Genomic DNA, 24,318 nt, shown 5'->3' with positions numbered 1-24,318 from the left:
ACATAATCTTTAAGCATTTGAGGAATAAACATGGTTTTCTAAGGAATATCTTCTACAGCCTGTAGAAGCTTGGAACACTAAAGTAAGAAATTTTTGTCAAGACAATTCGCAATATAGAAATTGCTTGATTAAGCAGCAAACATCCCATAAATGTGTATTCTTGTGAGCTGGTCCTGTTCACCATGTTAGAAATCTGAGACATTTTCCAAGGATTTCCTAGAAATAATCAATGTATTGCACTGACTGCAAGACTGCTAAAGTCTTTAAGGCCCTACCAGCAACTGAAAGAAAGAAAAATTATATTTTTTTTATAAACCTCAAGTGAGAAAATAGCCATGGTATGTAGCCATAGCTATAGCTATAAACCACACATTTCTTGCAGAGTCAACAAAGACTTGTAGTAACCAAACAGAATAATAAACTGTCACACTTGTATTAGTACCTCTACCTCTGTAACAAGTCACTGACCACACTTCCTACGGTTACTGTCATTAACAGTCCCATTTGAGGAAGGTATTTATAGGTGCAGTATTGTACCCAAGTATATAAGGACTCCACAAGGTATCCAACAGCAGGCATTGAGTAATACATTCAAAGGCATATCACCAGTAATCCATCTCAATTCCTTGTTTATTACCTTTGCAACTTTCTGGCTGTTTTGTCAATAAGATATTGCTTCTAGCAGTGTGACTTCATTCTTACATTAATATCCCAAATTTATCATATAGTTCTAAATTTCCTCCGGTCACCAAAATGACCCATTGAGCCATTTAAGCTCCCTGAAACTACATTCTTTATCTGTAGCCTGGGAAAAATATTTTTTTGCCCCATATCCCTGAGTGTTTTGAGATTAAATTCACTGAAGTTGTCAAGTAGGTCAGTGATGAAAGACAAAATGAGAGAGAAATCTTGTTTAGTATTTGGGTGGATGGGAAGGGGAGGAGGTAACAGTGATGCAGAGCTTCTACCCAGATGTCACAGCCATGTCCCAGGCAAAGATGCTGACGTGTCGCCTCCATGCAGAGAGGGAAAGAAGTCTCGAGACTTCAGGCAGCCTGAAGACAGGCTCTGGATGCTCAGCCAAAAGGAAATACGAATATTAACCTTGGAGTTTTTTTTTGCTCTACGCTTTGTGTTCTTTTAAGGGATAAAAATCCCTTCTCAAACGTTTTTGGTCCCTAACCCAGTGCAGCAGTTAGCAAATATGTGTTGTTATCCCCTGGTGGTTCTTCTTTTGGAAGGAAAAGTCTTATCCAGGCAGTAACAAGCACAGGCTGTCAAAATGGCCAAAAAGCCGTAAGAAAACTGTAGGTTGCCCTCAGAGCCCTGCCTGGACTGTGATGGAGAGCCGTCACCTCTTGCTGCCTGCGAGCCCCCTGCCTCTGCCTGCGAAAGGCTGTGTGGAGGAGCACAGCGATGCGCTTCCAGCCACCAGCGCTCGCCGAGTTTCAGTATTTTAACATAAAAATATTTCAGCGAGTTCATTATTTTGGCACGGCCTGATCCTGCCTACCCCCTCCCTGCGTGCTGTGACCTGCATGCAGGTGCGCCGAGCACCCCCCAGGGCTGCCCCCCGGGACTAGGCAGCTGCTCCCGGCAAGGGCTGTACCCTCCTCCTGCGGATTGTTTGTTTATTTTCTGTGAAAAATTCCTAGGGAGCATAACTAGAGGCTTCTGCCAAACCTCGCAGGCGTTCGCTGGAGAATATAACATGTTCAAACTGACAGCATCCTGCGCTCTACTCGCCCTTGCTCCTTCTGCCAAGCCAGAGGGAGTGGGCATCGCTTTTTACTGATGCTGATGTTGCTGCAAAACTGTGCCCAGGAACAGCTCATATCCGAGATGCCTGTGGCCTGGCAGAAGGTTCAAAGGTGTTTCACAATAAAGGGAATCCAGATGTGAGACACTTCATATATTATTTTGAAAGATCTCATTACTCAGATGATCTTGGTGCTAGTGAAAGAAATTTAAAAAGCTGAGTTGAGGTTACACACAGAGGATAAATAAATAAGTAAGTATGCAGATTGTGAGTCACTTAATTTGTTCCTGCTGGTGTCATGTTTTAAAAAGAAGCAGAAGGAGGAAGAAATGCTAATATCCCCAAATAAGGCATATTTCTGTAATGAAATGACACACAGAGCTATGTTCTCTAAGGGGCAAAGCGCAGTAGGAGCAATCACTTTCCTGTGACTTTCAGACTCTCTATTTAAAAAAGTATTTTTTTAAAAAAAAGGTGATGTGTCTCGCTGTATTATAGTTTGCCGATGCCAGTTGTCTATTTTTTGCGTGTGATTCTTGGGTATTTCACATAACTGCCTGATCTTCACACACATAATATGGTGCTCCTGCCTTTCAAGACAATCTCTTGGCATCTGGCAAAAGTCCCTTATGAGTCAGTAAGTACCCACTCAATAAATAATTTGAAATTAAAACCACCCCACGCATGAACTCTGGATATGAAAAAGAAGAATGCGATTTTGCCTTTATTTTCCTCACAAAGTAAACAGTAGGAAAATTATCTCAGTGTTTGCCAGTTACTCTGCAGCTCGAGAATTAGAAACTGCCATGATGATAATTTTGGAAATTATATCAGGAAGCGCTGTCTTGCAGGTTGCTCCTAGTTGCCTTGCTGTGTAACCATCATTCTTTTTATTCTAGTAAACACTTTTGAATGTGCACGAAAAAGTTGTGAAGAAGACAGCGGGCATTAGCATAATGCATCTTCTGGCAAGCAGGCAGAGGAATGAAAACCACAGGGACGTGAGAGTATCTGAAGTCTGAATTGTCGGCATTTGAAAGTTGCTAAAATTAACCTGTTGTTTCTTAGGAGCAGGTTATATATAGTGTCTTAGCTGCAGTGCTGTGACACAACAAGGTGCGGGAGAGAAACCTTGGGAGCTCCTCCTTTAACGCAGCTTTCGTGTGCGGCGGCCGGTGGGTGCCTGACTTTGTGCCTCATTTTCCCCTATGAGGGTGTTGGGGTGTGTGGGCAGGCACAGGTGTGAGAGCATGTGTAAGGTGCGCTAGGTGGCTGTGTGTTAGTTCTGATGGGGCTGGGAGTTTGGGGAGGAGTAAAAGATGAGTAATGGAACTGCTGCTTATCCTCGGGTCCCCCCTAGCTGCTGCTGGGCGGTCGCAGCCCGTGACTGAACGTTAGGGCAAGCGGTGGGAGCTTGGTTTGAGCTGTGCGTCCGTCTGCCCCAACAAGACGCGGTGGGTGCCGGCCAGGGTTTGCTCCACGTGCCATGACCTGCTGCAGCCCCCTGCCCACTTCGCCTGAACGACCGCCGCAGCAGCTGCCGGTGGCTTGCAGACCCCTCCGTTGCCCCAGACCCCTCCGTTGCCCCAGACCCCTCCGTTGCCCACCCCATTGCCCTAGGGCCAGGTACCGGGTGGTTGTACAGTGGTAGAGCTATTTAAAAAAACCAGTAGATGCACTCCACAGATCTGATCCATGGATCTCATTCCTTGCCCACCATTTGCAGTAGTAGGGGACCCTAAACATACCCATATATTTTCCTCTATGAATAATTACTCGCTGGCAATTGTTCAAAAAGCAATAGAAGCAATATACTTATTTCAGCCTCTTTGGGAGCAGCGCTTTCCGTTCTCTCATTTCTTTGCTGTCCCCAGAGCCTCCCTTGCAAACAACAATGTCATATACACACTGTAGGTAAGTCTGGAAGACAATTTAAATTATTTTTCAGTATATTCTGATAGTGGAAGAGCAAAATAATCTATTTTTGTGACAAATGCAGCTATAAAAATTCTGTGATGGTGCCTTAGCCACGAGGGCAGCTTCTTAACGAGGGGACTATGGATTCCTCTTAATAAAGAGAATTTTATTTTAATGCAAATTTCTTTTTACCTACCTGTGCAAATAAATTGAATGTGCCTGATCTTTTATCTTTATTAAAAGTATGGGTCTTGATTAAAAAAAAAAAATGATTAAAATAATCCTTGAAGCCACTCTGTGACAGTGTAGATGGAATCACATTTTTGAAGTGTATTTCATTTCATGATATTTGTTTATTGTTTTGCCTGGCAACCCATTTATTTTCTGTTTGAATCCCACTGCACACTACTGAGGTCTAGGTTTATCCCAGTTATCTATAGGCATCCAGAAAAGATGCCTACCATGGAGGAGCCCCACAACAGGTGGGAAGAAGCACTTCCAGGGAGTGATTTGGGTGCTAGGTGGGCTCCGTTGCTATTTTCTTTCTCCTGGCTGCAGAGGGAGCACGGGGTGATTATCTTCCCAAGGCAGGCTCGTCAGTTAAATGCCTAATATTAGCTGAATCCGGTATCAGAAGTGATCAGCTGAGGTGAATTGAAAATATTCCTCCCCATCCACCCTGCTTTCTCTTGGCCTTTGGAAACAGAGGAGATAATAGTGGAGGAGAGTAAATGAAGCAACTGAAAATACGGATTCACGTCATGATTATCCTACCTTTGGAGGCTGATGTTGCCGTAGCAGCGAGTATATAATGCAGGTGCGGTGGGTTTTGAGAAGGTCGGTGCATCAGGTGCCTCCTCCGAGTTTCCCTGTAGCCTGTAAACAGGTCTGCTGGGATGGGGTCATCAAATGTGCCCTTTAGATGGGACTTGTGAGAGCAGCCACAGCCCTGGCAGGTCTCTCCGCTGTGCTTGTATTGCTGGTGTATGGAGCGCTGGCATGGATCTTGAGCAGGGGTTTGAACCCAGAGCATGTTTGCGTGAGCCTTATTTCTCTGAACAGACCTGGTGTGCTCTGATTAGCGCCCCATTTTCAAGAGCTCAGCTTCACAAGTGCCACGTGAGACCTGGTGCTTCCCTTTCCGTGCCCTCAGGACTCAACCTGCCAGCTCCATTGCTGGTCCGGGGGAATTGCTAAATACCGGATTAGTCAGAAACATCATACTTCAGAGTGTAAGTACAGAACACAAAAGGGATCTGCAAAGTTAGAGAAAGGAGAAAAATATCCTACTCCTCCCTGGAAACTTCTTCCAACAATATAAAGGCGAGTGAGTTCAGTTCAGCCTTGGTGTTACTTGGAGGAGCGATGCCACAGGGCATGTTGTGTCCAGGATCTTTCTAGTTAAAACCAGAAGTGTTTATTCTGTCCTTCCTTTGGTGATGGACAGACTAACGTCATTCAGGAGTATTAGGCCATAATTTATAAAACCTGTTTCTGTAACCCTTTGAACTTTACAGTGAATTTATGCGCTGATTTTATTACTACATTGCTGCATTAGACGAGTACTTGTTCCTATGAGTATAAGAATCTTTTTTTCCACTTCTAAGTGAGTACAAATTTCTGCAGGATGGGACTTTTCCCTTCTAGTTAGCATAATTATGGTAATGAGGTAGACTAAAAAAGATGGAGAATTCAAGGGACAGATTTGGAATATATGTGGATGATAAGATGTGAAACCTTACTATTTGTGTGGGAGCAAAAAAGCAGAAAAGCGCTCGAGAGAACACGGCTCATTTTATAATGCTTCAGTGCCAAAGTGCTTCATAACAGGGAGCTGAGAGGTGTGAAAGGCAAATTTCAATCACTTCCCTGCTGTACCAATGGAAAGGGAGATTATTACCCTAGGGAGGAATTTTGCATATGAGGGTTGTGTTGTAGTAATGATGTTGGGATCCATAATCATTTCCCTAAAAGGTCTGCTAATCTTTTTCCCTGGAAAAGGGGAGATGGGGTGGCTTGTTTCATAGAAATCCTGGTTTTGTTGTGTCACGCATGATCATACTTTGAGTAAACTCACTAGCAGTTTGCTTTGAAAAGAAATGCCTCCTGCCCAAAGTAGTTCCAGCAATATGCAGTAAATCCAGAGCGGGGCTTTCTTCAAGGTCTGGCTGAACGATTTGTTTAGAAATTATTCCAACACTAGCCTGGAATTGTTTCAAGGGAGGGGATTTAGTTGTTTTGGTCAGTTGTAACTTATTTGAAACAGTGATTGTAAAACCACATTTGATCCTGTTCTTCCCGCTTCTTAAAACTTCCCACTAAAGCCAATGTTGAAGTTTCTTTTGCCTTCAGTGACAGCTTCACGGGGCTCTTTGAGTTATCTTCAGAGTAAGTGGCGTTGGCCGTGGTGAGCTCCTGGTCAGTGTGGAAGGAACAGGTAGAGGGGAAAGGTACTATGGGAACGGGCACGTGGAAGATGTCCCTAACACCATCGTGGCACGTGAGTCTGGCAGGAACAACATCAAGATTTTCTGCACCTACCCATTGCCGTAACGGTGAGATGGCCTCTCGGTTCTTGTGCTCTTTTCATTATCTCCCTTTTTCTCATCTTCTGCCTCTTTTTCTGCAGTCAGGCAGAGGAATTCACAAATTCCTGGAAAAGAAGGGCTCTGAGCTTCGTGTGGGCTTGGTCTGGGCTGGATTTTACATTAACCATAATGGTCTGCAAGGCCATTTCCCCCACTTGCACGTAATTCCTTCATAAATTAACAGCCACCTGGCTTTCCCATCGCTATCAGGAATGACTTCACACCTGTGGAAGGAACTGAAAGTGCCTGCCTCACTCATACAGCTTTAACGGGAGCTTCTGGAGGTCATTTTCCAGCTTCTACAGGTCCTTTTCCAGTGGGTGCCTCCCACAGCTGGTCTTGGCTCATTCAGCTCCATGTCTCCCTGTGAGTGATTACTGCAGCACCAGGGAAGTGTCTCCTCGCAGGCTGTCACGAGCTTCTGGAGGGAGCAGCAAGTTAGCTTGCAATTTATAATGTTGGTTTAGCGCACCAATTAGCTGCAGAGATTTTAGCTGTGTTTCATCCATCTCTCCCTCCTTCCCTGGAGAGGGCATCTCTACTGTCTCACTGATGCAAGGTGCTTGGGGTCACCTTCCTTCGCCCACCAATGTCTCAGCATCGTGCCTATCGCCTTTAAATGAAAACACTAGCACTGTCATAGGGACATCTGACAGGGATATCTGAGGTCAATAAGCAGGCAGAAGAGGGACACGAATGCTGGCTGTGGACATGAGACCTCATAGTTGCAATTCAATATGCAGTAAGTATGTGCCTATGCATACGGGGTGTGATCGTATATGCTGTGTAACGCTGTGTTGGCTTGTTTTTCTGTATTGTCTGTGCAACCTGAGCCTGTTCATGAAGTCTCAAAACAAGGTCTTACGTCAGAGGAAGAAGCTGTCGCACGTTGTCTCCTTCTCTTGGAGTGTGTGTTGCTGTGGGCTCTGCTGTGTAACCAGCCGTAAGTTTATAGGACTGATGCTGCTGGTAGATGTTTAAGCTCTCCTGGCTTCTATAGGAAAATAGTGCTGCTGATGCGCAGCTGCATCCTGGGATCTTTATTGAGATGACAAATTAAGTGAAGGAAATGAGGAGAAGGGAGGGCAGACCCTGTTAGAGCAAGTCAGTGTTTGAGGCTGTGAAGAACTGGCAACAAAGTGTATCTGTAACAGACCTTCCTTAAATCCCTGGAATCTGGAAACATTTAATATCGTGTCAGAGGTGGAAGAACAGCACAGAAATCTTCCCAGTAGGGAAAGAATAAAACAGGTCACTTGCATTTGCTTTTTTCCCCCCTAACTTTGGATGTATTGAGCTGTGTAATAACTTGCACATATCTGGAAGTGATGCAGAGCACAGCGATCAATAATACAAGCAACGATAATCAGGTGTTTCAGCCATCTGACATGAGCAGTCTCCAGAGATAATTCTCTCCTACAGGACATTGCCAAACATAACTTCAGTTTATTCCTAGTAAAAAAAGTACATGCTTACCTGCCGTGCCAACAGTTTTTCTCCTGAAAACTGAAAAGTGATGGAGGTGCAGGGAAAACCGTGGGTAAGCACCCACCGATGCTGGTGGTGGCCCACAGACAGCTGGAGCTCTCTGTGTTCCCCATCACCAGCGTCCTTAAAATCCTTTAAAACACCTCAATAAACAGCAAATTCTCCTCTATATTCAGAAATGCCAGGAGAACTGAGGAATCACAGAGGAGCGTGAGGCTGAATTTATTGTTTGCGATCAAAGCCTTGGTTCTCAGCTAGGTTAAAACTGCGGTGCGAGCCCAGCCTGACATAATAAAGCTGCCCGTGGGTAGCAGACGCCACTGAAAATTACCCCTCTTCCTATGTGTAAGCACTCGGGATTGGTACAGCTAGTACCACTTCCAGGTATTTACCATAGCAGTTATGTGCCTCTGGTTAGGTTGGCTGGTTTTTCCTTATTCTGTTAACTGAGTCTCCCTGCTATGAGCCGTGCAATTAAAAAAAAAAAATAATAAAAAAAAAAAATCTAGGCTTTACCCACATCTATAGCCACGTTGCTATCCAAAAGGCAGAGAGGAGCCTTGGTGATCGGATAGCAGCAATGCTGGGCTCTTCCACTAACACTAACACCATCATTTGTAATTGGTTGTAAAACTGATTTGCTTCCCAAGCTACTAAAAAAAAAAAAAATACCTTTCTCATTCAGCATCACTGAAATGACATTTATTTCATTCAGGATTTTACCATTTCAGTCTCCTTTCAACACAGAGCAGTCAGCAATAGCACATAAATTTTTATGCCTGCCCATTACAAGGCATTGCATAAAAAGAGAGGGGGCGTAGATGGTAAAATTGATGTGAAGGTTTTCACCAAGCCCTACCAAAAGGCCAAATAATTCAAAGCAGGTGGTAATGGGGAGTTCCAGGGCTGTGCCTCCTGGTGGGAGCATGCCTCCTTGAAGCTGCCACAAAGCTGGCTTGTGCCTGCACAATGAAGTCATTCACTCCCTGCTGAGGAGTATAACAATAAAAAGGAGAGAAACAAAGATTGTCAGATGTCAGTGTATCATATAATCAATACTGCCTTTTTTTTTTTTTTTTTTTTTTTACTTATTCATAATCAATAGAGTGGCAGATAAGGATATATACCAGTGACAGACACAATGTTTAATGAAAACTGGTGGTCTCTGTCACTCTGGGCATCTTTCTGCTATATTTTATAGGTCACAGTCCATGAAATTTCATAGTAACTTTCATATATATTCTCTGTAGCAGAGTATGACATTTATTTGTTATTAAACCATATAATTTAAAAAGGATGAAGATGCTTTATCCAAAACAACATGAGAGGTAGTCTTTCATACAGTGTTTTCTCTAATGCATCTGTATTTTGGGATCGCTATATAATTCTGCAAGCAGCTTTTTTTTTTTTTTTTTCCTAATGGGAAATAATAAATGAATATGATTTAATAACGATTATACTATAAGAGGCCAAGATACTTGTTAACTTTAAACTCAGATTATAACCTTTGCTTGCTTTTTCACCTACTGACCCAGACTGTCACTACAAAAAGCTGTCATCTTTAATCATGAGAAACATGAACAGCAGAGAGTTAATCATGCTAAGAGTCAGTGCTAAGCACTGCATCCCAATCCCAGGCACCAGGGAAAGCAAGAGATAAAGTCTGCTGGGTGTGGGTTTTGTTAGTTTTGGCAGCCACAGGAGGAGAGAAAGATGAATGGAGATTAAAGGTTGAGAAGAATAACATGGGGAATTGCCTCTTTTTCTCCAGCCCAGTGGTTTTGTAAGAGAATATGCCTGCTTATATGATATAAATCAAATTGTGTTCTTGATGGTTTGGTTGTAGTACGTTGCCCCATGTGTACAGGGGCTTGTATACACCCTTGGGGATGTATAGGACCTGCTAGCTGTGAGCTAAATGTACCGAATGTGGTTTTTTCATGTACAAAAATCCTGTGGGGGACACTTGGGAGACGGGGTGAAGGAAAGAAAGGAAGAGAGACACACAAGAGGGGAGCAGATCGGAATGCTGGGTCTGTGTCACCACTCAGGATAGAATATAGTTGTGAGCCGTTGAAATTGCTGGTTTGCCATAGTTTCAAGGGTGACTGGACAAGTCCCTTTATCCATCAGTCCATGTTACTGGTAAGGTACTGGCCCACTTCAGCTCAGGAGAGAGCCCTGGAAGTGGTCAGGGTTGCTTATCCACAGAGGTGGTCATCCTCGCAGCTGTATGTGGATACCAGCTTGCATGACCTGCAGCTTTTCTTAATGAAGCCAGAGAAGACCCTGCAATGTGAAAGCCCTCAGGGCATGTAGCCTTACTGAAATATGGGGGGGGTGGGGGGTGGGGGGGGAACTGTAGAGTTTTTTTAGCAGCAGAAAATGTGTGAGGGTCTGCAGATAGCTGTAATAATTCCTGCTCACTCCAATCGCAAAGCATACCATATCAAAATTTAATCTCCGCTCTTTGGTGCATAATCATATTTCACTCATTTTCCTTCATCCTTTTGCTTGAGAAAAATGAACCCCTTCTGTGCCACTACCAACCCAGAATTCATAAGCCGCTATTTTACACCTGGGACAAGGAACGTAGCAAGTGGCACTTTATGACCCATCTCGCATTCCCCTCCCTTCAACACTCTATAGCATTTTCAGCATATGTCTCTATTTAAAGTTTGCTTACAGCTTTCATTTCAAAATGAGATGACAGCGGTCATTTTATCGCCCAGCACTCCTGAGCCTGCCTTTGTTCAGAAGACACCATGCTCTGGCAAGAACAATCTTTACTTGGCAGGATACACCCTGGGAACGATCCTTCTTGGAACGGGAGAACCTCTGGCAAGTGACCGGTGCCGCTGCTGAGCTGTGCTGCGTCTTTGATTTTTATCCCTCCAAATTCATGCCTTTTGGCAATAGTTCATGCAAATCTGTTCGCGTTGGCTGTTTACCTTTAGTGACAGTGATTCCTCTTCCAGAGCTGGAAGTGCACACGCAATGGGAGGAAGGGCAAGTAGACAGATATGGTTTATTTTTTGCAGCTGGATTATAAAATAGGCAAGATGGATATCCAAATACATGTGGCTTGCCTGGATTTTCCTGGTCTTTCCTTGATCTTTGAAGGGCTTCTACCCAAGTACATATCCCCTTTCCTCTAAAATCCCTGAAACAGCTGTGAGTTAGGTGCTGAGCTGCCTCTTTTGATTTGGACTTCAGTGTTTAAGGACACGCGTGGCAGCGCTTGAGGAGGCGGTGCAGTCCCTCTCAATGAGTCCCTGAATTGCCTGATGAGATGCCATGGAGTCAGTATGGCATGTCCAGATTTATAGATCAGCAATTCCTCCAAATTACTACTTCTGACACCCTGTGGCCTGCATGACCCTTGGTTTCAGCATCTCTCACTGTAACATGAATCCTGTTGCCTGGAAGTGCTGATGTGTGTCCCTCAGTGCAATGTCCTTCCCACGCGGAGGTCCAGCTGTTGTAGGTTTTGTGATTGTTGTATCCTGCCTTATATTGGAGGCCTTGAGGTATCATAGCACTACCGTCCTGCTTCTCTAGCCTGGTGAAATGAGGGGGGAAAAACAGGTGGAAAGATTCCTTAAGGGGTGTGTTTGAGGGGTGTCGTGGTAGTTCTTGACTACCCAACTCCTGGTCATTTCCCAATCTTAATTTATGCACGTAGCGGCATAGATTTTGCTAACATCACGGCATAGATTTTGCTAGCATCAGTCTCAGATCCTAGTAAGTCAGTCAGATTTATGCTGAAAGGTATTCTTCAGACCATCTTTTTCTCAGAAGAAAACCCCAACTTACCTCAATCCTTGCAGACTTTGACAATCACCCTGAATCTTAGAAATAATACCGTGCGTTTGATGTGGGTTTGATGATACATTTAACTGTGCAGTTCCCTACCCACACCACAGTTCTTACACACACACAAATTTCTAAGCAATGATAGCCTAAGCGAACCTAAATCCCTCATCTTAGTAAAAGTTATGACTTTCACAAGTTTAAGGTGAAATATAGTTTGCTCCAATTCTCCTCCATGCCAGTGTATCTGTATACCTGTCTTATTGCATAAACACCGTACAAAAAACTCATATAAAATCTTGACATGTATTTTGTTTGCTATTATGGTTTGTCAAATGTTTCATTACATCTCGGACAGACATAACTAAACAATTTCTAAAGAAAGGAGACTATTTGCAGGGATCTGCTGGAGGCCTGTAGCCCACACTTTACAACATTTGTCAAGATTTTTACCGTGGAAGCACGGGGAGCACTGGAGACCCGGGAGCCTGGGACGGCTGGGGAGAGGGTGAGGACCAATAGCTGCGAGTATGAAATCCAAACGAGGAGAGGACAGACGTGCGTGTTACATCAGTCACTTAACGCCTGGCCGATGGACTTTGCAATGGTTGTTTGAAGGGCATGAGGATGATGCAGGAGACCTGAAGATTTCGATATAAAGGTTCACTTTGCTGGGATGTGCTTGGGCTGTGCAAGGAGCAGAGCAAGGGCTCTGATCCTGAGCTGGTCATCACAGGAGAGAGAAGTCAGAAGTTAGACCAAGACAGGAGAGCAATCTGTTGGAAAAATATTTTTGTTGTATCTCTGCTTCTTCCAGAGCACAATTGTATGTTCCAGTAAAGCTGTGTAGCATCTTAACAGTATGGAAAGCTCAGGAAAGACTGTGAGACTTGAAACTAACCAAGTTCCCACATTTTTATTGTAAGGACTGATAGCCCTAAAGAAATCCCACCAAAGAGTCCACGTTTTGCAGATATTTTCCCAAATGACAGGGATCAAGCTCTCTACCACGTTTTATCACAGTATTCCTACGTAGTCAAACCTTTTTTTTGTTGGTTCAGTGGAATTAATCGCATATTCTCTATATGGAGTTCAGTAGAATTAATCAAATAGTCTTGATATGGATTCGCTATGAATGAGGAGGTATTTTAATATATGGGCAGCCAGTGAATATTACAGTGAATAGTTTCCTGTTAACACAGAACATCGCTGCATCTCTTTGAGTAGAGTTGACTAGCTTAAAAGAACATCTTTCATCAGTGTAAGTGGTGTACTGGGGGGCAGTGAAGATTGTTCTGAACAGGAATTTTTTTTTTTTACAGAAAGAGAGCTAAAAGGATAACACAAGTAATTGCATTGTCTAGTGCCTCCCAGTGCTTTATGTGATAGCCTCAATGGGAAAAAAAAAAAAAAAATCAGCCACTGGCTGCCTGATGAATTTAGTAATTGTAACTAATGTGGTTGTTTCTTTCTGTCTGTGTTTTAGGATGGAATGGGGAACCTGAGAATCACGGAAAAGGGTCTAAAGCTCGAAGGAGATTCAGAATTCTTGAAACCTCTCTACGCCAAAGAAATCCGGTCAAGACCAGTAAGTTGTTGGGAAAGGAATAAGCATGTTTTGGTAGCCTTAACAGTAGGAAATCATGACATGGCGGGGTGGTATGTTTAGTGCATAAATTTTTTTGGCCCCTCTATACAAATGTAATTTGCAGAGTAGGACAGTGGGTGTCCTTTGAGGACTTCATCTGGACGCTATATCCTCTGGACAGGTGCAAATCCGTATATGTGGGTTCAGTTCGTGCAAGCCATAGTTAAAATGCTTCCAGGATCTCTGCGGTTTCACATTGTCTTTTTGTCTCCTTTTGAAATAAATTATGAATAACCCTCAACTGAAAGACCTAACATTTCCAAGGAGGAGGGATGACAGGCAGCTGTGAAATCCAACTCACATTTAACTAGTTACTCCTTTTCAGCAGAGTCCAGAGAGGTGATGCCTTGGCACAATTGCCTGGTCTGTTGTTAGCTGGCACAATAAACCCATACTATGTGCCCAGTACTATTTCATGTTGTGTTTTAAAATTCTGTGCAGTTAAAATTCAATGCTACTAGGAGAGACTGCTTGACAAAAGCAGCAAGGATGTTAACAAGTGAAAATAGGAAAGAACCCAAGTGTGATTGAAAGAGCATTTTCATTGACTGTTGGTGACTTTTTCTAATGCCATCCTGTTTGTCCTGAGCAGCTTTAAAATAACTGGAACGATTATAGAGTTTCCAGGATCCTTCTCAGAAGATGTCATCTGTCTCGTTTTCTGATCCAAAGTGTTAATTTGAGTCAGATACTGTCTATCCATTTTGATAACAATGAAAGATAGCTAATTAAATAAAGTTAACTTCCCTTTATCTGAGCATTTCAGTGCTCTGGTAGAAATTGGAAGTTGTAGCGTAATCAACACAACAGCCAATAAAATATCCGATTTAATTATTGAAGGTTGTAACCTCCGTAGGATGTCTAGGAATGGATTTCAACAAGCATAATCACTTAAGAAGCAAAGTTAATAAGAAAACATTTATAGATATAAATGTTTTCATCCCTGAATTAAAACAAAACTGTAGAACCTTACATGATTATACTTTGTAACGTAACGTGTAGGAAAGGTGCAGCACTGGCTTTGATAAATAGACTGACAAATTGCTACTTACGTTTCTTTTTCTTTAGTTAGATTGCTGGGAATAATATTTGATTACTAAGAGAACTGAGAACCACTTCTTGCTACTGGGAAGTTTACTGGATTTGTATTACCATATTGATCTACATTTTAATACAGCGGGGGGCCAAAGGTGTCCGCTCCTTGAGGTTATAAAACTAGGTTCCACACCACTGACAGTTTAATGAATGCAAGGAACAAGAAACATAAGGTAAGGCCTGTATGCATTCCTTGCTATATCCCTCCTCCAGGATTATCTTTGCTGTTAGCCAGAGAAGGATCTAGCTGCAAGCCAGAAGGTCTGATCTGCAGCCTAATGAGTAGGAGCATCCCTGCTGGCTTTGGTAGATGAGTCCTGGAAACTGTACAGTTACATAAACCATGCATACAGTTTGTCTGATTTCTAAGTGGAGTTAAACTGGAATCGCCTGTGCTGGCTTTCAGGTTGATCACAATAATGCTGAAATTAGTACTGGGCTGGGTGCAACAGGGGCAATCCTATTGTTTTCCATCATTTTCTGTGTTCTTGTGGGGTGTGTGAATTAGGCCACTTGTAAGCAAATGAAGGGGTTGCTATCAATCAAAGGATTATAGTTATGTGATATTTAAAAATAATATTAAATAACCAAGGCTATATTTAAAAATATTATTATGTAACTAAGGCTATATTTTTTTAAAGAACAGTAGTATGACCCAGGATTCTTTTGGAGGGAAGCATGCTAGCAGTTCCTGAACCTGATGAATAGTGCCAAAATGCTGAACTCGGCACTCGGTAGCACAGATGAACATCCATACTAATTCTCTGGGTTTTCAGAAGTGCATAATGGGGCTTTAACTATGCAAAGTGTAAGAGAAACAACATGACAAATAACAGTAAAGAGCATCCCGTAAATAAGCTGACATATAATATTTTTCATAAGTTTAATTAAATACCCTAAGAGTTGTGTACTGTACTAGATAATGGTTTTATATAAAGCTCAAAAGACTTTCAGACACTGGTTATTTATAGGAGACTTTCATATATAAAAAAACAAAAGAAGCAACAACAAATTTGATTTGGCTGTCGTTCCGTGTAGTAGATGCAGGGGCGTTGGTGCTGCGTGGGAAAGGCAGGAGAAGCGTCACCTTCTCTGTAGGTGGCTGCAGTCCCTCCTTGGAGTGGGTTTTCCCATCCGTGTGTCTCTGCAGTGCTGCTCCCCTGCTGTGGGCAGAGCTGCACGATCCTTGCCAAAATATCTCCAAAACATGAATTGTGGTAATTCTTGAAAGCCCGAATTTGTCACTGGAGCCTCTTTTTCTCCGCTGCATCTCTGAAGTCCCAGGACAGCGGTAATTACAATTACACACAGGGTGGCTTTCCTAGGAGCTGTGCCTTCTGGTTTAAAGATAGTAATGGATTTCCACTTGAAAGTGGAGTTCTTTTCCAAATTAATTTGTCAGGAAGGGAAGACCAAGGTTTAGAGAGGAGGAAAAGCCCTCGAACGTCATCCCAAGAGACCAGCTGTGTGGGTCTGAGTTTCTGTAAATTCTGTAAACAGAAAAGTTTCTGTACTTGGTGCCTTGAAGAGCTCTAGCAGGTTCTGCTGCCTTCATCACCTTCTGGACAGAGCAGTTGCACGTAGCCGTGCACCTTTTGGAAGGTAGCTCATTGCAACTGAAATCACAGCCAAGCAGAACTGAATCTGTTTTGCTGTGACATGCAATTGATCACAGCCCAACAAAGACATCTTTCTGGGAGTCCCTTCAAAAATGTTAGCAGAAGGACTGGACTGACCTGGCTCGGTCCCATGCCAGAGAAGTGGCCATTAAAATCATTGACATGAACGGGCTTCTTAAAGCCGCTTCTAACCAGGTTCTTTCTGCACCACCACTGTCTGCTGTCTCAGGAATGACACCACCCACGCTTGCTTTCCTTTTTCCTCGCCCATTCAAGAATGATCCCCCGAATCCTTCTCTCTTCATATAACAAGGGTCTCTGTTCCTGTTGTTTCCCCATCCTAGTCCTGGCTCAATGATACTGGTTTTTTGATGCCTCCTGGATTAGGAGCCTATTTCTAGGCATCAGAGCTTGAGAATAAGCATAACCTTGTTGTTGGCGTGAGCCTCAAGTTTATCTGGAGATTAATGAATAGTAACTGGTGGTAAGCAGTGTTTGCACCTTTGTTTGTAGTCTTGTTTTAAAGAAATGAGATGGATGCATTCCCTTTTCCGGGAGTGTTCAGAGCATCTTAAACTCCCAACTGAACATATTCCACACTAAACGGTATTTTCCATGCCACTTGCATGGAACATGAGCATCTTGCTGCCTTTAATTAAGAAGTTAACTGGACCATGAAGTATTGCCTGTGTAAATAAAAGTGATTTGTACTTAGTCAAGAAGGTGCATTAGGAATCCTCGCATTTCTTTACTTGCACATAAATTATGGAGATTATTAAAAATTGGAAGGGTCATCTATAAACCCATCTGCAGCTCAGCTGCACTGTCAGTCTCAAAATGTAGCTGTCTTTCTAATTGTTGTAATTTATTATGGACTATCGTGTAAACCATCTGCTTGCTTATAAATCAGACAAACTTTGACTGAAAGTTGCACGCAGCAGCACAAATTGTTAATTTTATGTGCTGGAAAGCAATGGCAATGGTTTTGTGGTCTTCAGTCTTCATTGCCTTGATTTGAATCGAAATTTAAAACTGGAAATTTTCCTGCCTTTGTTGAGAAGAGCTGCTAACAAACAGGTTACTTGAAACTTAGAGCGAGAACAGATTTAGCTTTCTTAGTGCAGTTGGGTGTTTTGAAGCGTGCCATATCCAGGTCTATAAATAACTTAAAGGGGCAAGACAGGGAACAGGCTGTGTGCATTTTCCATTCCAATAACAACAGAAATAAAATCCTGTGCTGTGATTATACAGGAAAATCAAGTGAATTACTTCTCTCAGGAGCTGTGTGACAACCAATGAGATGATAATCTCGGCTTTAGGAAGCAGAGAAAGACATTGGCATGATAGGATTAAGATGGGTTTGCCCTTTCAATGTTCATTTCAAGTGCATAGATAGAAAAAAATAAACCGCAGTTTGTAAATGTTTACACCTGAGCTAAAATTTTCTTACCCTGAACCCTATTAAAGGCAAGAGTATGAATTTGCCTGACCAAGATTTTTTGCAGGATAAAGCTTTTGACCGGGGTCCTGCCCATTCAGCAGTCTTAACACCGATGGGCAGGTCTAGGAACGTGGGTCTCAACGTGGGCACAACCTTTCTTGTCTGTCCTCTGCTGCCTGGGGGAGCTCCAAGCTATTCTCTTGTTGCACAGGTGTAAGTGATGGCAAAATTCACTGAACAGATTTTGCGGAGATCTTAAGTGTCTTTTAAAAGAGGCCTCTCTATTTCGCTGCTTTCACGTGGAAGGTCTGCCTCCCGTTATTTTTAATCAGTTGAAAAAATAATTTAGAAGAAGCTTATGCATCAAAGAAAAAATCCTGAGGCAAAGTACAGCGTCTTGTTTTTTATTTTCCTTTCTTTGGGTGGTACTTTCAAGGTTTTTTCCAACTTGAATGATTCTGTGATTCTGTGTTCGAGGTCCCTATCCTGCTTACTGTGGCAGTGAGCGTCTCACTGAGAGCAGCGTGCTTGCTCAGAGCATTGGAGCAAACCTGGTCTCGTCTGAAGCCGTACAAAATAACTAGTGACTACAGTGGACCAAGGACTGAGCCCGTCATTAACACTTGGCTGCGATTCTGCAAGGGCATCTGTTTGGCCTAAAAAATTCACGGTTGCAAATTAGGGCTGATAACTGCTATTCCCTTTACTGGTGTTTAGTAAATTCTCATCAGCATAAAAGCAAGACTAGCAAGTGCATAAAATATGCTTATCTGTACTTTACATTTTCCCTAGCCCCAGTATTTGAATCATAGAAATTTTAAAGGAAGCTTTTAGGAGTGATAAATAATTATTTTGCCAATGTTCTTGTCTCACTATTTTCAGATCTGGAAGAAGAGTGGTATAATTTTAAAGCACAGAAGCAGCTCTGTAATGGACATATTCTTTTGTATCATTTGCTCTGCAGGTCTGCCTGCCTCAAAGCTAAAAATACACCCTGGAAAACAATAAACCATGTATTTGGATTAAACAGTGACATGTGCCCACAATGGGGCATACCTGCCTCATAGCCATAAATACATATTTATAAACAATATAACGTACTAATTTGGATTAAAAGGCAACAGTCACCCATGAGGAAAGGCAATGCAGATGGCAAGATAATTGCAACTTTGTATGATGCTCAAACTGTGCAGTAGAAATCTAGCTCTCAGTAAAGGCTCAGGTAGATGGCATGAAAGAATGCTGCTGTTTTTGAGGAAAGAAACAGAGTAATTCCTTTTCCTCCTTTGTCAGAGTTTACAGAGCAGAAAAGGGATATTGAATTAGTTCCTGATGATTTGGTCTAGCAGAGTGCTTAAGGATTTCAGCACGCTCACTGAAACCATCATGGGGTGGAAATGAAGTTTGTCTCGCCATGCTGCCATTGCTTAGCAGTCCCTGCACACTCCCACCGCCTCTTTGGCCATTGCTTCTCCCAGCATTTTAACTATTCCCGTAGTGACCAGTTCTTCAAGGAAGGGAGGAATCTTTTTGGCTTATTCTAATATGCACAAGCCTGTAAGAGCTCCTGGCAGCTCACAGAGATGTTGGTCTCCTGGCATTTGCCTCTGGGGCAGTTCAGCTGCCACCATAGCTTCAGTTTGAAAAAACTCACGCACTATCTGAGGTTGACTTCTGAAGCACAGTACTTCCTCTAGCTGCATGTTCATAGCTTAACGCTTCTTGGTTGATTTTTGGCACCAGAAGTTAAAATATTGTTTAAAAGCCCTAATAATTTTAATAAAGGAGAAGGGTGCTAGTGATGGCACAGCCAGCAAAAGCCAGCTTCTTGCAGCCATGCCTGGCCATCTCATGTTCTCCCTATAGGGTTTGTTAAGCACTCGTTGTGGCACCGCTCCAGGCACCTTGTTGTTAGATTCTGTGCCAGTGTGCACTTCTGCTATATATGTCTCTGTCAGTTTGGTCAGTTTGAGTCTTGCTTGCCCGACAGCTATCAACAGAGAGGAGAGCTGGCAGGCAGCAGGGCAAACAGTAAAAATAAACAGAAGCAGCTGAGCAAGTTGCAAAAGGCATCATTTTGGCAGAAGCATCTTCACCTGATGCACGGGTATTGTTGCCATCACCATCCAAAGCAGATTCGAGTCCATGTACAGCAGTAGGCTTTGAGTGCCCAGTGGGATATATAAAACTGATATGCTTTCTTAATAAATTTCATTCTTAAGCAGTAAAATCCAGAGAACCTACTTCAGACTGAACCTTGGTTGCCCCAGCACTTTGGGGGCAGTTAGTGGCTCTGTGATATTTCCAGTGTGCTGAAAAGGTCGGAGTTTAAGTAAATTTTACAGCAACTGTGAAAACATTTCCCTTTACCTTTATAGTAAAATTGGCCAGAAGTCTCTCAGCTTTGAATTTTGAAGGAGATTTTGGTAGGGTGGCTGAAAGGGTGCTTCCAATAATGCCAGAACTAAAGCTTGTTTTTTTCCCCGTTGATGGTCTAATGGGCTGTTGTGTTGTGCTGCACACTGAGCGCACAGTGGGAAACTGATGTGTCCCACCAGCTGCAAAATCAGAGCATCCCAAAGAAGAGCAAGAGAGGAGGCTTTGAAGTAAACAAACTTTTTGAAATAATTCCGCAAGTTGCATTTCAGAGCAAAATCTCCTGGAGGCTGCCTATGGCATTTTGAAAAGGATTTCATTAAATGTTGCTAACTTGTCATAAGCGCTCTTAAATGGAAGGGTAATGGCTCATAACATTTGTAAGCTTTTTAATTTCATGCAATATGAGCAGTGTAATCAACACCTATTAAAGTCAATCAGCTGTGCCAAGTGGGCTACCTACCTCGGCTTTTGTCTATATTTTCATCATGGGTACACCTCCGAACTATCTCTGGGAACAACATGTTTGTGCTTTCTTATCCTAACATCAGTGGAGATTTTGTGTCCAGAAAACCCAGTATGGTCATTGCAGAAGTATCTGAACCCATAAGCTGAATAAGCACTTTATAGTCAGTGGTTTTCATCTTGTAGGGTGGGAGTTTGGGCCATGGAGTTGATGCAGGCTAGTTAACAGCTCCAGAGCTAAACATGAAGGAGATGGAGAATTTCTCAATCTCCCAATGTGTTTGACTTCTTCCCTTCGACACGTGAAATCTCTCCTCTTGAGCTGGCTGGGTCAGGAGAGGGGAGCTGTTCGGATCGTGTTTGTTTTGCTGTTCTGATCCAGTTCCCATCTCCTGTTCGTTTAACATTTGCAGCTGGACTCTGTGGTCATAAAAACAAGCGATGTGCATCACAGCTCAAAGCGAGCCGCTGGTTGAGGCTGGGTGCTCTGTGGTCTCTAAGCTTTTGCATTGCATTTTTGCCAGGATTCCAGAAACAGTTTCCATTTCAGCTGGAAGAGGAGGACAGTGGGGCTCCGGTTTGTGGTGGGGCTGTGTATTTCCATGGAAATACTGCAAATCAGCTAACACCCTATTTTCATCTGAGGCGTGAGCCTTGAGGTAGGACTGCAGGCACTAAAAGCTAAAAGAATAGAATAAGCATTTGATTTAGTTTATTTCCCCAAAAGGAACAAAAAATTATATGTGAATTACAGATTTTAAAGTTGAAATTAAAAGTGGCTGAGCTGAATGCATCTGGCAGGCAGCTTCTTGCCTTCCTTGGATATCCACTGCTCTTCTAGCATCTTGTTATTTCGGCTTCGGTTTGGCATGTTGAATTGGCATGCTGCTTCTATGAATTAACTGGAAAAGCTGCTGTGAAGCTTATTTTTCCTAATTAGATATTTATTATGACCTCTCAGTATTCCTACAGGCTTCTAAACCTTCCGGAGCTGTACATCGTCCTTATTTTTTCTATGTTTAATCTTATTTTAAAAGAAGAAAAGCACAGGGGGTTTATTGGAGGATTCATGAGTGTGGGACACGTCAGTCACACCTACTGATTATGGGATTTCTGTTGCTGACTTGTGTTGCCAGTCAGGTATTACTGTTAAAAGAGAAGCTCTGCTGGTAGTTGACTGCAGCTGACCTGAACCAGCCCATGGGACTGAACGCACTCGTAGAGTAGCCTTGCGTTCTCCTTCCAAAACTTGATCCAAATTTCATCTTAACAAGCTGTAGCTTCAGAAAGAAGTAAGCCTTACGAAGCCCCTGAAACTGCTCAGGGAGAACCACATGCAATCGTGTACTGCTGCATTTCCGTCTCTCAAGGGCAAAGACCTTGAGTTTAAGGATTTACTGTGTCTAGACATCGCTGCTGACAGTCAGGATTCTGGCTGCTTTGGAAAGGCTGAAATATAAAAGCAACTTCTTAATACTAAAAATGAAAAAGGAATAACATTTTATACAGTATGGATAGAGAGAAGATAGAGACAAATAGACAAAGGAAACAGTAGAAGACAAATAGCAAGATCCAATTATAAAGAAAATATTTTTCTGCTATTTCCAAGAAGCCTCAAGAGCAGAGCTTCTTGTCTTCTTACACAGGACAGCAAACACTTCTGCAATGCTTCTGCTGATCAAAACTACTTCAGCAGCAAAGTTAAGTATTTTATAAGGCAAGCGTATTTTGTAAGGCAAGCATTACTTGACAAGCTGTGCTGTCATTAGGGAGTGCAGGCACATACAACTGGTTTTACAGACAGTTCTGTTTGTGTGTTCTTCGATTTGCAACAGGAAAGGAAAGCCAGACCTTCCAGGTTTCATTTAGCAGTTGCTGTGCCAGTAATAAGAGTTTCTCTGATTGTTCTGTTTCTAAATGACAGATGTTGGATTTGGAGAAAGACAAGCACAGGGGGAAACAAGAGCAATGCTAAATTTGCTTCTGTTCTTTTAGGGCAAATTGGTTGAGGGTCTTGGGAAAACTGACTTGCTGCTTTTGAAAGAAAAAATAAGATTTCTTTGGCTGTTAACATCTCCCTGGTTGGAACATCTTTATTTTTTTGATCTCTGTTTGTCTAAGGTTGTGCCTGGCTATCTACTCCCGTGTACGCCAGCGTCTTTCAGGGAGGGACAGTCCTACACCAGCGTTAGTGGACTAACTACCATAGGACACTGCCATACACGTGTGGTAAAACTGGCTGTAAGTCTAGTCACAGAGGTGGGCATTCTGACTCGTCAATGAATCATTGATTTAGGCTTCAATCCAACCAGATATTTAATTATGTGCGTAATTCACAGACATAAGTAACTTAATTGACAACATTAAGGCTATTTGCACATGTAGAGTTGGACGTACCTGGTGTCCTTTGCTGGGTTACACCATGTAATTTCTACATATACTGCATGTGTGTGGCAGAGCAAAGCCACCGGCAGGAGTCCATCCTGCTGGTCTCTGTAGAAACATGAGGACAGACACTGCCCTTTCCTCCAAAAGGTTTTTCATTGTCCATAGGTAGACAGAGAGTGGGACAGGAGAAGGGCATGAGGGTTAGCAAAGCGGCTTGCTCGTTCACTCCTTCAGCAGCTGAGGATTTGTGAGGAGTCCTCTGTCCATGTGCATGCTCATTTTAGTAGATCACATGCCCCAAATGTAAAGGAGCATGGTGACAGAGCTGGCAGTTATTTCCAAATAAAAGCTGATACGGTAAAAAGTTGTCCTTCTTGAAGGGGTGAAAGAAAGCAGTTTCCATGCTGCCTTTTGTTGTTGTTTCTTTTTTCATTTTTTACTGCAGGTTTTCAGTATAAAATGTTACATATCCATTAATTTCCTCTCGATCTGCTGTCCAATGAACTTTTTAGGTATGCCTTACAATTTCTGAGGCAGGTTGTACAAAGTACTAGCAGGGAGTCTGCTTCTCATTTCTCTCTGAAAGGGGATAACGTATGGAACAGAAAGAAAATTCAAGGTGTTTCAGCTCACAGTATTTCTTCCTTGCTCGTCCATCAGGGCATATTATGCCACCCTTACGTGAAATAGCAGGAGATTCCTTACTTTCAAACCTTAAATTTCCCCTGAGCAGGAATGGAGCTAAAGCATCCCTGGCTTTTGCCTTCTCACTGCCGAGGTGCCCCAGATAGCATAAACTGTACAGTGCTGCTGTCATCCAGCTTCCCCCAGAAACATCCCTTCTAAGGACAGAGACACATCTTCCATCAGAAAGTCCTTCTTTATGGTCTACAAGGAAAGGTTTTATTTAAAGTTTATTGCAAATGCAGCAGTGCTAAAGTTTGATTTGTAAATCGCTCCCTGTTTATGAAGATGGTGGGTAAATGCATGCCAAGATTTGCACAGTATCTTAGTGCAGGATACTTTGTTGGATTCTTAATTTGTATTCTAAAACTAGGCAGTGAAAATTACTTTCATGACCTAGGCTTTTTCCTTCCTTTTTCTTTCCAGCTGCAGCTTGATACTCTGCTTCTAGCTCTTTTCCTCCTTGAACAAAACAATATATCATTCCATTGTCTGTCTCTTGATTTAGACAAGGGGTGGATTTGTCATAGGGCATTTAATGAATAGGAGTGGTTAACATCTGAGTTCTGCTTCTCTGCTAAGAAACCGGCAGCAGCTGCAAAGATTGCCCATGGCACCATGAATGGGTGGCTACCGATTTGCAGGGAAGCTTGCTGTTCACTGAATCATCCATATCACTCCTCGCAGTGCCTGGAAATCTTCTTTTCCAAGTACTAATGCAAGCTGAGCCTTCCTCTTGGATGTGGTCTGACAGGACTGCAGCCCAAGGCAGCACAGCTGAAGAGTCAGATGTGGTTGTTTTTTTTTTTTTTCAATTAGAAGCTTTGTAAGACATCAATATTTAAAAGCAGAGAGATAAATAAAATTACAGACAGTTGGGTTGATTTGAGGGGGGAAGAGATGTCATTTGCCTGACGGAAAAAGCATATCTCTCCAACAGGGCTTTCAGTTCTTTAGCCAAAAGATGTTGTCTTTCTTTTTTTGGTTGTTTTTTTTTTGATGAGCGTGATCTGTAAGTGTGAACAACTCATTATTTT

At 42.7% G+C, this 24,318-nt stretch overlaps 1 protein-coding gene across 2 annotated transcripts in view; it reads left to right on the top strand.

Moving 5' to 3' along the window:
* SGCD (sarcoglycan delta) overlaps positions 1–24,318 on the top strand; it is a 349,434-nt gene that overhangs the window by 254,116 nt on the left and 71,000 nt on the right. For both annotated transcript variants that reach the window (XM_055812889.1, XM_027778842.2), the window contains one exon: positions 13,052–13,153. In XM_055812889.1, coding sequence (XP_055668864.1) covers positions 13,052–13,153 — 102 coding nt within the window. The remainder of the gene's footprint in view (positions 1–13,051; positions 13,154–24,318) is intronic.

Source organism: Falco peregrinus, chromosome 8 (assembly GCF_023634155.1).
Source record: "Falco peregrinus isolate bFalPer1 chromosome 8, bFalPer1.pri, whole genome shotgun sequence".
Classification (NCBI taxonomy): Eukaryota; Metazoa; Chordata; class Aves; order Falconiformes; family Falconidae; genus Falco; species Falco peregrinus.
The sequence above is the reverse complement of the archived record's forward strand: the minus strand, read 5'-3'. Positions and strand labels throughout refer to the sequence as shown.